This window comes from Lissotriton helveticus, chromosome 1_1 (assembly GCF_964261635.1).
Source record: "Lissotriton helveticus chromosome 1_1, aLisHel1.1, whole genome shotgun sequence".
Classification (NCBI taxonomy): domain Eukaryota; kingdom Metazoa; phylum Chordata; class Amphibia; order Caudata; family Salamandridae; genus Lissotriton; species Lissotriton helveticus.
In genome coordinates, this window is record NC_136057.1 from 1,262,571,020 (window position 1) to 1,262,585,609 (window position 14,590).

Sequence of the window (14,590 nt, forward strand, 5' to 3'; positions counted from 1 at the left end):
CTATCGTAGGAAGGTTTTAAATTTGTCTGTGGTTTTAGATTGTCAGATTGTAAGTCATTTGTTGTACACAAAATTGATTGTATGTATATGTTTTTTACCGACAGCCCTGAAGAAGTCCCGGCTTGGGACGAAACGCGTCGGCTGTTTCTGTTTCACCACAAATTGAAAAATAAAGATTAAAAGAAGACTAACAACATTTCTTCATGATATATTTCTTTATTGTGCTCAAATAATTTTTGCACTCATTATTTTATTTGCTGTGGTGCACCTTTGCGGTTGTTTTTCTATTGCATTCAAATTCCCCAGGGGAATAGGCACAGTGATGATGGGTGCTATTCGGTGTGCACACAATCCCCTTCAGTAATTTAAGGGTTATTAATTATCGTTGGGCGTAAGTTAGTCAGGTGCTGACTCTAGGAAGGGTCCATCATTGCAATTTGTTGTTATCTTGTATTTTTGCCTGGTTCTTTGGATGCTAACATGGGATTGGATGGGGCTCAGGCTGTAAAAGTGTTTGTTCAAGAAACACTAGAGGAGCTAGTAACCAGGGAGACAAAACCCTAGGTGCACTAGCCATGTAAGAAGTAACACAGGATTATATTGCTTAAAACAATTATTTGCAAGAGTTGGACTTGACAATGATTAGGTAGCATGTCTGAGAACAGGATTTCTTTCTGTTGTCTAAAGTTTCCATTATACAGAGAGTACAACACAAACATGACTGCTCTCTTCTTGGTTTTCAGTCAGTGTTGGCAGCCATAATTATCGTCAATCTGAAGGGGATGTTGATGCACTTCAATGAAATTCCTGTGTTGTGGCGAAAGGACAAGTACGACTGTGTAAGTAGACTTCTCGATTACAATCTCTCCTCCGATCCAACAAAGCCCAGCTCAATGCTAGATACCCAACAATAACTTACAAACACCTAGCAAGACACATTTGCTTTTGATCACCAGTGCTTCACATATTTCAGGCCAGGTAGTATAGAGGCAGAGGAGAGTGGTCCCACCCAGCCAGCACATGTAGCGGCCATACAAGTCCCTAAAATGGGCAAACTATGTCCCTGATCTGAGAAGCCCAAGAGTAGATTTGGATCCTGTGTGACATCAGACTTCATGTCTTCCACTTTTCATAATGCTAGCTAAGCATGGGCGGATTTTGCGGATTGGCAATCCGCGAACTTGCGTATTTACGGATTCGCAATCCGCGAAGATCCGCGAACTCTAGCGGATTTGCGGATTTTTCCGTTTTTTGTGTTGGCGCGTGTTCGCGCCGATTTTGGGACAAGTTCGCAATTGCGAACTTACTTTTCGGCTTGCAACGGCCGCGACTATGTTGTTTCTACGTCTGGTTTATCATCACAGGTTCACAGCACCCTCTGTTTCACCACTGCCACCCTCTGGGACACCCATGCCACCCTCTAGTACATCCTCACAGGCACCTATTAGGTTTATTTATTACTGTAGATTATGGTGGTTGAAAAAAGCTAGCACACCTGCCCTTCTTCAACTGCCATCAATTAATTTGTGTTTCATTAATGTGTCAGTAATTTTGAAAGTTCCAGTCTGGCTGGCACCTGCTTCCTTCCTTATCTGTAATTTGCTTTTTGTTGCAGTGAAATTTTTTTTTTACAGGACCTTTATGGTGCTATTCTATGAGCCTGCTGTTTGGGTCATAGCAGGGTCATAGAATTGTTGCAAACTCTGGAGGGGCCCATCAGGAAGCACTACCTTGAATGTTACTAATGTTAAGTTTGAACTTTTGCACCTGCTCATTGCTTTCATTTTAGCTAAAATCGTTTTTTTTGCAATTTCGCGCGTTATTTGGGGCGCGAATCCGTGCGAGATCGATTTCGGAAGCCGCGAATACGTGCGAATACAAAATTGTTTTTGTTGCGACGTGTATATTCGCGTGATCTTGCGCGTGTTCGCGAGGCGCTTCTAGCTATTCGTTTGCCAAGTTACCCTATCGGTCGTACACGGGCGCGGCCATCTTGTTGGCGTGACGTAATTCCGTTTCCGCCCGCTATGTGTAATCTCGCAAAGTGTGCTGCTCGCGAGTACAAGTTCGCGCGTACTCGCAAGGAAAATCTCGCGCGAACTTACCCACGCGGTCGTGAACGGGCGCGGCCATCTTGTTTCTCATTCATTGCTATGGTTCTGGGCATGCTTTCTCTATCCTCTCTCAATCTCTGCCATCCTTTGCTTGTTTGAAGTTTTTTTGATCTAATTTTACTTATTATCTAACCCTCTATTTTTCTAGCTCTATATTTTTGTGTTTTCTGCAGCTTTTAGTTACTTTTAAACTACTTTTTTAAACTCTTTTCTTTTCTTCTTCACTATTCTATTTCTTCTTTATCATTTAAGTTTATTTCTGCCCAGACCATGGTAAAGGGAGCCGGGAAGCACCCTGAGAAGGGGAAGGGTCCCGCACCCCGTGCCCGGCTCCCGTGCGGGCGTTTAAGGGGGGAGCAAGTGGTCCCGAGGGAGATCTGCAGCGCGGAGGAAGTGGCGGCACTGATCTTCCATGTCCAGCGCCGCCTCCCCAAGACGATCCTGGGAGGCGGCAAGATCGCGACCGGCTATGGCATCCGGGAGCGCCGCCAGCGGTGGGAGAAGGTGTGCCGGGCCATGTACAAGATCTCTGGGGTCCGGCGCACATATAACCAGGCCACCCACCGCTGGACCGATGTCATGGACCGGGAGCGGGACTTGCTGGACGCGCTCGGCGTAGAGGTCCCCGGGCTTGGTGAGTAGTAGTAGTAGTCCATTTACTACTCTGTTTTATCCTGCTCTGTTATTTGCAAATCTTTGTTCTTTACCAAGAGCAATAATGCTGCCGATTACATTGAGGTAAATTATATTTCAAAATCTTCTATGCATTTCATTTTCAGGTGCACTGCTCTCCTTCTCAGTAGCCTTGCTTGCTACTATGCTTCTTTGTTTTGTATGTTGTGTTCAGAAGCATTTCATTGGCCTGAGAAATTATGTATCAGTGTACTGTAAAGAAAAGAACTGCGTAATGCTAGACAGTAAGGGTCATATTTTCAATTACCGGCGCATCCCTGCAAAGTAGCAGGGATGCGGCAGTAATTGTGTGCCATGCCACCACCACCCATTGGCCCAAAACGTCACAGAAGCCTTACGCATCTGTGCCGTAAAGGCAGCGCATTGCTGGAGTTGCGTGCCAACGATGGCGCAGCTCCAGCAATGCTCTGGGGTACCCTATCTCCCCAATGCTGCATCAAGCCGTACGTCGGCTTCAAGCGCGCAGGGTTTGAGTCATGCATCATTGTCATAAAAATGACTGATTGACATCTTGTAGATTTCCCTCAGCCACTTTTAGGATTCGTTCCTGCGCAGGTACGCCCTCCCTTGCGCCGGAACGCCCCCTGATGGCGCAGGGCTTTACAACGTGATGCATCGCCCATATGCCCATATGTGTTTTTTTTTTTAATATATACGCCGCACCAACACCATGGCGAGTCTTTTGTTCTGCCGCTGCGTCAGAAAAGGCACGCAACAATGGAGGAAAATCAGCCGCAACTTCCGCAAGGGACTTATAAATCAGCCCCAACAGACTGAAGTCCAGTGTCCTTCCTTTAGACAGTCACATGGCTATCAGAAGAAATAGTGGCGGTGGTGGCGGGTGGATTGATAGTTTGAGTATTCACTGATCTGCAAGCAGGATGGACTTTGTCTGTCACGTGTTGCGCACTACTGCCTGCAGTGCCAGGCCTAGGCAAACCTCTTTAGTAGTCTGTTTATTGAGTTACATAGGAACTTTCTAAGTCAACGTTCCGCAAATCAGGCAATACGAATAACGTAGTATACCACATGAGATAGATCCCGTGGAATAGTTGTCTATCTATTTGCTATTTTTCCAAAATATGTTGTTATTGTTCTTTTGAAATGTTTGATTTGGTTGAAAAATCTCATCCATGTTTTATGGTTTTTCTTTCTTTCATGTTGTACATCAGCTCCCCCCAAGGGCAAGAGGACACAGGAGGAGGGTGCTGAGGATGCAGGCCAGGATCGGGCAGGCGAGGGCTCCTTTGCTGGCCCCAGTAAGTTTACATTTTACTAAACAGTACCTATTTTTTCCTAGCGTTCCTCATTCGATTTTTTCTAAATCGTCTTTGATCTTCTTGTAGACTGGATATAAATTCTTATCCTGCCTCGAATATGACTCCCTGTGGTATTACTAGACTATTCTTATTAGTCTGTCTGTGTAGCTAACTAAGATTGGACATTTGGCAATTCCATTGGACTCCCATTATATTCAGCAATACCTCTATGCACTGTCTCCTTACTGACTAGATAGTGTGGCAGAGTCATTCAGCTCCCGAAGTCACCGATTATAGATCCCCAATGATCTCTAGATTATCGTACGCAGGACAAGAGAGTAGTACGGAGTCACAGCACAGTCAAGAAGTGTCAGAGGCACTCATGCTTGCAAAAATTCCAAAACCTTTAGCTCATCCACTCTAGTCTAGAGGAACAAAAACCACAGAGTCTATTTAAGTGTAAAAGCTTTATTAAAAGTAAACACATTTATTGAAATCTACTTTGTCATAAAACTATTTAACTGTAAACGGAAAAGTGGTTAGTGCTGACGATTAATTGGACACATTTCTTGTGGTCGAGCCGAACTCTCACCTACTTTGAACTTGATCCTGGTCGTGTTCTTAGGACTCAGGAGTCAAGCTTCTGTCTGTTAGGAGAAAAAGTGGTGCGTGTTAAAAATCAAAAGCAAGCATTCATCAGTTGTGCATAAAAGTGCAGCAAGACAACAGCCTTCCCTGGAAAATGGGACATTTTTACTATGGAGTAGACAGTCACAAATTATTACATTGTATTCTGTTTTTTTAACATTTCTCCTAGACCAAATATTATATAGTAGTGAGTGGTGTATTCTAACTTTCTTAAATGTACTTTGTAGGTGTAACATCTGGTGACGGGGCCAGCGCGGAGGTGGCTGATGTGTTGGACTTGGACTCGGAGGCCTCTGGGGAGGATGCGGCGGTAGAAGAGCTGGTGGCCGTTCCTGTGGGGGATCAAACGGTGGTGGCGGAAACAGGTAAGCTATATATTCCTTACTTATTGAGATTGAAGACTGCATAGTGTGCTTTCTGCACGGGTGTATTACAATTACAAATCAACCAGGTAGTAGCCTCCTCGAAATGTACTTCGACTTAGCTGTGAAGTTTTTGGTGAGAAGAATCCCAATAAGTTCTTAGACGAACGTGATGGATGGGATGAACGAAAAGCGAAAGAAGGGTGTAAGTAAGTGGGACGCGAACTTGTATGATGGCTGGCAAAGAAGAACGATATGTGTTTGCTTGGACCCAGAGGTGGCTGGGAAGGAAAGAATATGGTATGGTGCATGGCTGGGTCAATGATGAAGCAAGGATGGGTGGAAGGACAGCAGCCTGGGTGGGTGAAACAGAAACTGTATGTGTGCGTATACTTTGAATGAATGGATGCCTGGAGCATGGTATTCTCTGACTCTTACATAGCAAATGTGTATCTAGAGAGAGTAGATGGTCGCCAGGTGAAGTAAGTGTTACCTTGAAGAGCATGTACCACCGCACCCGCACGTCCGTCCCAGTGCAGGGAAGGCAAGGAAAAGAAATAGTAAATGTGTCCAATACTACCATGAATAGTAGCAGTACTTTGTATTGCGTTTGCATTCACAGCATATATCTGGTTATTACGGTGGACACTCCGTACCTCTCTTAATAACTTTAGTTTACTTGTAGTACGTCATTCATGTGTGGGTGTATCACTGTGTTCACTCAATATTAAGCAAAGCACCTAAAGTCATCTCATCTGTCATTAAATACGTCCCATGTGAAGTGATAGATAATCAAATTAGTTAGCTTCTTCAGTTTCCTTTTCTAGTACTCATTTGCACTGTAGGGTGAAAGGTAAATTAATTAAGCAGTAGCCCTTGTAACAGAGTATTCTCAGTGCCACCCGTAATAGAAAAGTAATAGCTTCACCACCTGCATGTACTGGACCGGTACAGTAACGCAAGTCTGTCTCCATCATCATGGTGTGCAACTTTTTTTCTCGGGTGCAACTTCACTGTGCTGTGTCCATGTCATTCTGCCGGCTTGCATAAGATAACGTACCCATTTCCCTAAACAAGAGAGAAGAAGAAGAATAAGACTGGTGTACTGTCATAGTCGACTGTAATGGAAGTCCATAGTGGTCGTAGAATTAGTTCATTAAACTACCACTACTGTTAGAGCAAGGATGCAGAAGTGGGAGGTTACATAGATACTGTCCTCAATAGTTATGTACTGTGCTTTCAATTTGCTACTTGTACTCTGTGACCCAACTTTCGGCTCAATCACTTTGTGTTATTAATAAGGAGCATTGGTTACAGACTATGTCTTTCTTTCTTCATATAGTTGCTCCTTCCAAATCAACAACAAGGAGGGAGCAGGCTAGATTGGCCCGGCAACGGAGGCTGGAGGCCACAGTCGCCGAGTATCGGCGGCTGGTGGCCCTGGAGGAGGAGGAGGACACGCAGTCGAGAGGGGCAACATCTTCGACTGTGACCACTGCATCCTCCTCCGTGACTAAACCAGCGGGACCGAGCCGGGCTAAGAAAGCCGACCGCCACCGCCAAGCACCCGAAATACCAGCTGCCCCCCACAGGAGCTGCAAGGAACGCCAACACCGCCTACGAGTCCGCATGTCCAACCTGGAGCAGGAGGTCCTGAGGTATAAGACCTTGGTTAAGGGCCTCCGCTCCGAGCTTGCCACCCTCCGCAAGGAGTATGATGCCCATGCCGCATCATGCACCAGCACCAGCACCCTCCAGTAGTGGAGTGTCCCTTGCCCTTTTTTTATAGACTTTTGGGGGGTGGGATTTGGGAGTTGGGATCGTTTTGGGACGTTTCAGAGACAATCGTTGGGGTTAGGGTGGGTGAGGGAGATTATTTTGTTAGGGATAAATAAATATATTTTTCAACTACTTTATCTGACCATACCTGTTTTTTACTGCTTTTCAGTCTGGTGGGTGGGGGGCGGGGGTGTAACAGTAACTTTGTTTTCCTGAACAGTCGTAGGACTTTAGTAGTACAACCGTCAATCTCTTGTCTACTCCGAAATAATACTCCATTATACTACCTCCCACCAAACGCTTATCTTACCTGTAATTTGTGTTAGAAATTAGGGCTAGGCCCAGGGCTGGCTCCAGGTGAAATGGGGATTAACGTTGTCATTCCTGGGCGGGTGACATTTCCTCATTGCGGTGTTACTAGTGGTGTGACACAGTGGCAGTTGCATGCCTATGGAAAAAAAGAAAACGAAACCTTGTTTGTACTCCTTACTGTAGCATTACAACGGTTACGGTACGATCGAGAAAATAGCAGGTGACAGTACACTAGAACAGTGCCATAATGTAGCCTAACAAATGGTAAAGTATTGCAAGTATAACTAGTACTTGCGTTGAATTTATTTGACATTGGCTACTACTACTAGAAGATATAGTACTGAAGCTGAGTAAGTCTAGAAGATATCCTCGTATTCCTTCACCAGCCTGTTGCTGCTATCACCTTATCCTCCCCAGCAAGTGTGTGGAATTATTGATGTCATTTTAGTCAGACATCAAGCAAAACAACACAGCCCGGGGGAAGAGGGTTAGGGTTTGTAAAATGGATGGGAATGGGGGTTTCTTTTTGGGTAGGTTTTGTTGAGAGAAGAAAAAAAAAGCAGAGCATGGACAAACAATAATTGAAGATACAGAGTTTACAGACAATCTTTGGTTACAAAGTAAAGGTAAGCACATGCAGTCACACTCATAGAATAAAAGACAACAATGGATACTGTATCTGTATTGCGTATGTTGTTGGAGTTGTCCTGTTGAAATTGGTAAGTAAGTTGCATGCAGCAAACAATTCCTCTTATTGGCGGCACTCCTCCATTCCAGCTGACGCTTCGTCCATCAATGTGGTGGTGACCACTGACAGAAGAGACACCCTGTCCACTGCCTGCCTGGCGGATGTTGACTGAAACCCGGCCTGTAATTATTGAACGGAAAACAGGAAGTGCTATTACAATACCACTGATAAATAAATAAAAGGTATGTACGCTGTGTGGTTCAAAAAGTCACACTTTGATTTCCCTAATAGACAGTACAATATTTTTGAAATTGCGTGCTCTGTCTGAGTCACCTTTTTAAGGATCAATAAGTATGGCCAAAATATTATAGCGGATCTTTCCCCTCAAGGTGGGTGTACTACTGTGTTTTAGAACAAAATTTGACCTTCCCAGCAATGCTCCCACCAAGACCCTTACTAAAGCCAGTCGCAAAAATGTAGAAGAACCCAATCATATCTCCAAAAACGATGCCTAGCAGAAAAATGGTTACAAAACGTACTTTGAAAGTAACAGTAGACCCAAATACAGACCGTGGATTGTATTCAAACCACTTGCCTGCAAGCAAAAGTATCCATAGCCAGCATCGCTCCAACAGTGCTCTACAACAACAGAACCGCGTTGCAATAGAACCCCCCTAAACACATGCAATCCTGCTGCTAGGGCTAACCCTAACGAACCCTAACTTACAAAAAGTGCAAAAACTGGTGTTTCCTTATGGATTTTGTCCAACAAACTTCTAGCCGGTATTAGACCTTCCCAGGAATGCCCCAGGCAAGACCCGCCAACCCACCCGCAAAAAAACACGCGACACAACACCACCAAACAGCGAAAAAGCTAAATCTCATACTTACAATGTCTCTCGGCCTTCGGTCCAAACGCGGCGCTGTGCAGCTAGGTCGTCATCATCATCAATCATCATAACTCCTGTTTTCCACCACGGATTTCCTGAAAAGCAAATGCAATCAAGATTAGACTGTCGCAGCAGTGCTTCGACAGAGACCCCGGCCGCAACCCACCCACGAACAGCAGGAAGCCCCCCAAAACGCTACATTGAGCAAGATGTCTGAAGAAATGGCAAAAAAAAGGCTGTTCCTTATGGATTTTGTCCAAAACACTTGTATCCGGTATTAGACCTTCCCAGGAATGCCCCAGGCAAGACCCGCCGGCGCCAACCCACCCGCAAAAAAACACCCGACAACACCCCCAAACAGCGAAAAAGCTAAATCTCATACTTACAATATCTCTCGGCCTTCGGTCCAAAGTAACGCGCTGTGCAGCTAGGTCATCATCAATCATCATAACTCCTGTTTTCCACCACGGATTTCCTGAAAAGCAAATGCAATCAAGATTAGACTGTCGCAGCAGTGCTTCGACAGAGACCCCGGCCGCAACCCACCCACGAACAGCAGGAAGCCCCCCAAAACGCTACATTGAGCAAGATGTCTGAAGAAATGGCAAAAAAAAGGCTGTTCCTTATGGATTTTGTCCAAAACACTTGTATCCGGTATTAGACCTTCCCAGGAATGCCCCAGGCAAGACCCGCCGGCGCCAACCCACCCGCAAAAAAACACCCGACAACACCCCCAAACAGCGAAAAAGCTAAATCTCATACTTACAATATCTCTCGGCCTTCGGTCCAAAGTAACGCGCTGTGCAGCTAGGTCATCATCAATCATCATAACTCCTGTTTTCCACCACGGATTTCCTGAAAAGCAAATGCAATCAAGATTAGACTGTCGCAGCAGTGCTTCGACAGACACCAAAAATTACACACAAACCCCCGGAACCCCGCCAAAGAGCACCTCAAAGGCAAGCAAGTCAGCAAAAACGGCAAGAAATTTCCACCTCATATTTGGTCCAAAACACTTTTGTCCATTATTAGAGCTTCACAGCAATGGGCCCAAAACCGTCAACTCACCCGCAAAGAAGTACAACACCCCCACAAGTGCTGAGTCTTTCTTCATTGTGCGTAATCCAGCACTCTGCTTGGAGGGAAATCGCAGTCTGGAGGAGGAGGATAGAGGAGCATGTTCTTCAGAACTTGTGAACCTGAGGAATGTAGACTGCGGCACCTTCAAATCAATAAGCAAACAAGTGAAGACAGTTCTGATGATGGTCTTGTTTTTGGGATTAGGTGATTAAAGTTTGAATTAAATTAACTGTGCAAAACAAAGAAAGAGAGACACAAAGCACACAGGAATAAAAGTGAATAAGGACGAAAAAGAAAGTTCTTGATTGATTGTCTCATTTTCAGGGCTCGGTGTCAGGGAATAAGAACAAGATTTCGTCATCATACTCTGCGAATTCAGGCTGGATGAGGTCAGTGGCACCGAACAGAGAAAAAATCCCCTCATCTACGTTGCTGTCCTCATCGTCTTCATGTGGCGTGCTTTCTCGCACTTTGTAATCTGGTGGTATGAGGTGCTGATTCATCTTGATCATTGTCAGCCGCTCCACATTTTTGGGCGATAGGCGGCTCCGTTTGGCAGTTACAATGCCACCAGCAGCACTGAAAACACGTTCAGAAGACACACTTGCGAGTGGGCAAGACAAATAGTTTATAGCCAGGTTGTAGAGCTGTGGCCACAATTGTTTTTTGCCATGCCAATACTGCAATGGCTCCTCATTAAGAAAGACCACTGTTGAGTCATTCAGATAGTCCTGCACCATCGACTCAAGGTCATCAACTGTTCCTCCACTTTGCTTACTTTTTGCTGTGCCTGTGACATTTTTTAGAGAACCATACCCCATCAAACTTAGCCAATCCTCCTCCCCAGCCACTGTTAGTGTTGTCATTGTGTGTGGTGCAGATGATCCAGTTGCCGGTGTCTTTAACGGCTGAGAGGTCACTTGTGCCCCAGCCACAGGTGCAGAAGTGGATTCTTGTGACTGCGGATGGCCTGCTGATGCTGATGCTGATGTACTGGCTTCTCCTTCAATAACCTGCCGTTCTTTTTCAAACCTCTTGGCTGACCAGGCTAACCAATGTTTGTACTTTTGAACATCTGCATCAGCGAAAGGAAAGAATGCGTTGTCTGCCAGCGCCTTTTTGTAGCGTGGATCCAGAATAGTAGCACAAATGTAATGCTGATCTGAGTTGATGTTTTTAAGACGTTCATCACCACGTAGGCGATGTAATAATTTCTCAGACAAAATGAAATGTTTTTTTTTTTTTTCATCTTTTTCAAACTCAGAAGAAACCGCCATCAGTTGGTGCTCCAGTATGCACAACAATGGGATAGCTTTTCCCAAATTACAGTCCTCCTGGCTGACTGCACGCGTGAAGAACTCAAAAGGACGAAGCATGTCTGTCAGGCTTTTAACTATGGCCCATTGCGCCTTACTCATCCGCAGGTCCTCCTTCTGAGATGTAGCCTCTGTCAAGAAATAGTGATCGAGTACCGTATACTGCTCATGCAGACGCTCAAGCATGTAGAAGGTTGAGTTCCAACGTGTTGCCACCTCCTGGATGAGTGCTTTCACTGGCATTCCACGTTGAAGTAGCAGTCTCCGCAGATGCTTCCGGGCCTTAAAAGAATGGCTGAAATGGTTGCACATTTTGCGGCAGGTGGCCATTACCTCGAACGCTGGACTCTCTTTATCACTCAAGAATTTTTGAACTACCAGGTTGATACAGTGCGCCAAACACGGCACTCTAACATGGTGACCCTGTGACATGGCCTTAACTACATTGGCGCCATTATCCGTGGAAACATAACCAATCTTGCGTTTTAGGGGGGATAGCATTGACAACACCTTTTTGTCAAACTCTTCCAAAAGGTTTTCTGCTGTGTGACTTTTCTCCAAGGCAAACATGGCTAGTGTTGCATGTTTCCGAGCAGCTCTGAAAACTTGGTCCGGGTCAACACCTGCGTTTAGCTTTGCTATAACACCTGAAAAAGAGACCCAGTGTGCAGTGATGCACATGTAATCATCGCCTGGGCCACTGGTCCACATGTCTGTTGTCAGATGTATTGTGTGAACAGCACTCTTCTGCAAAGCTGCCCCAATCGCCTGCAGCACATCTTCATGTAGTGCTGGAACCGCAACTCTGGCAAAATAGAACCGGCTCGGAACCTTCCATTTAGGGCAGAGCGTTGCAACTAATTCAAGAAAACCTACCGCTTCTACAAAAGAAAAAGGTAGAAGGTCCACAGCTAGCATTTTAGCCAGCTTAGTGTTATACAGACGCGTCAGTGGGTGGTTGCGTTCATATGGCACGTCTGAAGTAAGCATTGTTCTAATGTTGGCCTGGACCAAGCATTTACGGGCTGATAATGACTTCGTTGACCCAATTTTGCTCGCTGGTGAACTTTTGTGCTTTGGTGTCTCACTCGCTCCAACACTCTTAGTGTGCCTCACATTGGGTGTGCTGCTGAGAGGGGTACTGGGTGTAAGGGAAGTGTTTGACACGTCTTCTTCCTGCTCGTCAACATCAGATGAAACATCAACGTTTCCTTGATTTTGGCCTTTCTTGATCGCAGCTAGGTGCGCAAACCATTGGACAGCGTGCTTTCTGTCAAGATGACCACTCTGGCCGCCGGTACCATAGTTGCTACCTGGCTTACCACGACTAACTGCAAGCTTACAAAGGGTACAAATGGCAAACCTTGGATTTTTGGGACAAACAGTAAAGAAGTCCCAAACTGGGGACTTGAAGTGTCTGTGGGACCTGGAGGAGGCGGCGATACTGGTGGTGGTGGTGGTCATGAAGCTAATGCCAGATGAAGTGGAGGATCTGGATTGGCCAACTTTTGTACGTTTTCCACTTTCACCGCCACTAATTAAGGTCGAGGTTGACGCAGGTCTCTTCTTGCCAGAAAGAAATATGGAAGCGGGACGAGTTGGTGTACTACTTAACTCCAATGATTGTGGTGTTTCCACTGCCTCCTCATCGACAACATCATCATCATCATCATCACGCGCAGCAGCTCTTCGGGCTAGGGTCAAAATGTCTGTTTGCTGCATGCCCGCTGGGGCTGCAGTGACCTTTATGATGACTGGGTCGTCGTTGGCAGAGTCTTCATCAGCAGCAGTATCCGCCACTTCTTGTTGAGCCTCATCACACTCCATAAGTCTGAGACTTTGGACGAGCTTCCTTTTACGCTTAAGTACCTTTGTTGGATCATGGTGTGCCTCACTCTCAGACGGCTGTGGTGCTGGTTCCCAAGTTTGATCCGTATCATCAGAAGGAGGTGTGCTTGAAGAGGATGTAGACACCACCCTTGATCTCTTCCTTGCTAGGGTTGTGGAAGACAATGAAGGATCATCAGGAGGAGTGGCTTCCTCAAATGATACCTCGCCTTGATTGTCGATTTCCTGATGTGCCCCTACTTCGGGAGGAACAACTATTGTGGGCACTTGTTGTGACCCTCCATGCACCTCTGCATGCGCATCTCCTTGCGCTGCCTCTCCTTCCACATGTACTTGGGCTTGTACTTGCACATGTGATTGTTGTTGCCGCTGTGGTTGTTCAACACTCGTCAGATGAGCTACAACAACCTGTGTTGATTGAGGGACATTGCTGCTGCTTTCTTGCGATGAGCCAACATCACTGGTCGATGGTGATTGAAGAAGTATACTGGCTGCCTCTGCAGCACTCAAGGGCTTGGACTTAAGTTGGCGTGGTGGTGGTGGTGGCACTGAGCCCAATGGAGCGGGGGTGCTGCTGCCAGCTTGGTCCCCAGCAGATCCCGCTGCAGCTGCTGCAGGCATACTTTTTTTTTTACTCACAAAAAAAGGGGCGGGCGGCACACCAGTGTCCTTGGTAACTTGCTTCTTCTGCTCCTTACTGGCACCTTTCTTGCTAGAGGAGCTACGGGTTACTTTTTTTGGGGCCATCTTCTTCAGAGCAGGTCAGCAGGCAGCAGTTGCACGAGTTGCAGAGGGTTCTGTGTCCAGACGTGACGTCGCGTGACGTTATGCTGCACACACCGCTGCAGGACTTCTTCCTGGCACTGGTGGTTCTATTGAGTCTTCTTGTGCACCTAAAAGCAATGGAAGACAGAGGAACATCAGTTCAGTTATACACCCCAAAAAATCGACAAAACACAGAAAAATGAGCACAATCCCATGCCATCCATGATGTTTACATTGAAGACACCCCACAGAAAGACTAGGGACATGCAAGTATGCAACACTCACTACCCCTGGGCATAAGGGATGAAAAGTAGGCAAAATAAGTGCAGGCCTCAGACACTGCCTCTCCTCAAAATGGCCCCCTTACACCCCAAGCACATGTTGCCTGTACCAGCCAGCACTCAAGATGGCCACCACCACCACCCACATGGCCAGTCCACATCAACAGTACACCCCCAAAAAACAGAAAAACAGCCAGAAATCACCACAATCCAATGCCATCCATGATGTTTACATCAAAGAGAGTGAGACAACACCACAGGCACACTCAGTCCATGCACCACCACCACCCCATGGCAAGCAAAAGGCCACACCAGCAGCCCCCCAAAAACGACAAAAAACAATAAAATAAGCACAATCCCAGCCCATCCATGGCCTCAATTATGTTTAAATTCAAGAAGACACCCCACAGAAAGACTAGGCCCATGCAACACTCACCACCCCTGGGCAAAGGGCCACACCAGCAGGCCCAAAAAAACGACAAAAAACAATAAAATCTGCACAATCCCAGCCCATCCATGGCCTCAATGGTGTTTAAATTCAAGAAGACACCCCAC

At 46.1% G+C, this 14,590-nt stretch overlaps 1 protein-coding gene across 1 annotated transcript in view; it reads left to right on the plus strand.

The window, feature by feature from the left end:
• The window catches only part of LOC144822567 (chloride anion exchanger-like), a 327,927-nt gene that overhangs the window by 185,680 nt on the left and 127,657 nt on the right, over positions 1–14,590 (plus strand). Inside the window, exon 12 of the mRNA XM_078680252.1 lies at positions 744–839. Within this exon, the coding sequence (XP_078536378.1) occupies positions 744–839 (96 nt within the window). The remainder of the gene's footprint in view (positions 1–743; positions 840–14,590) is intronic.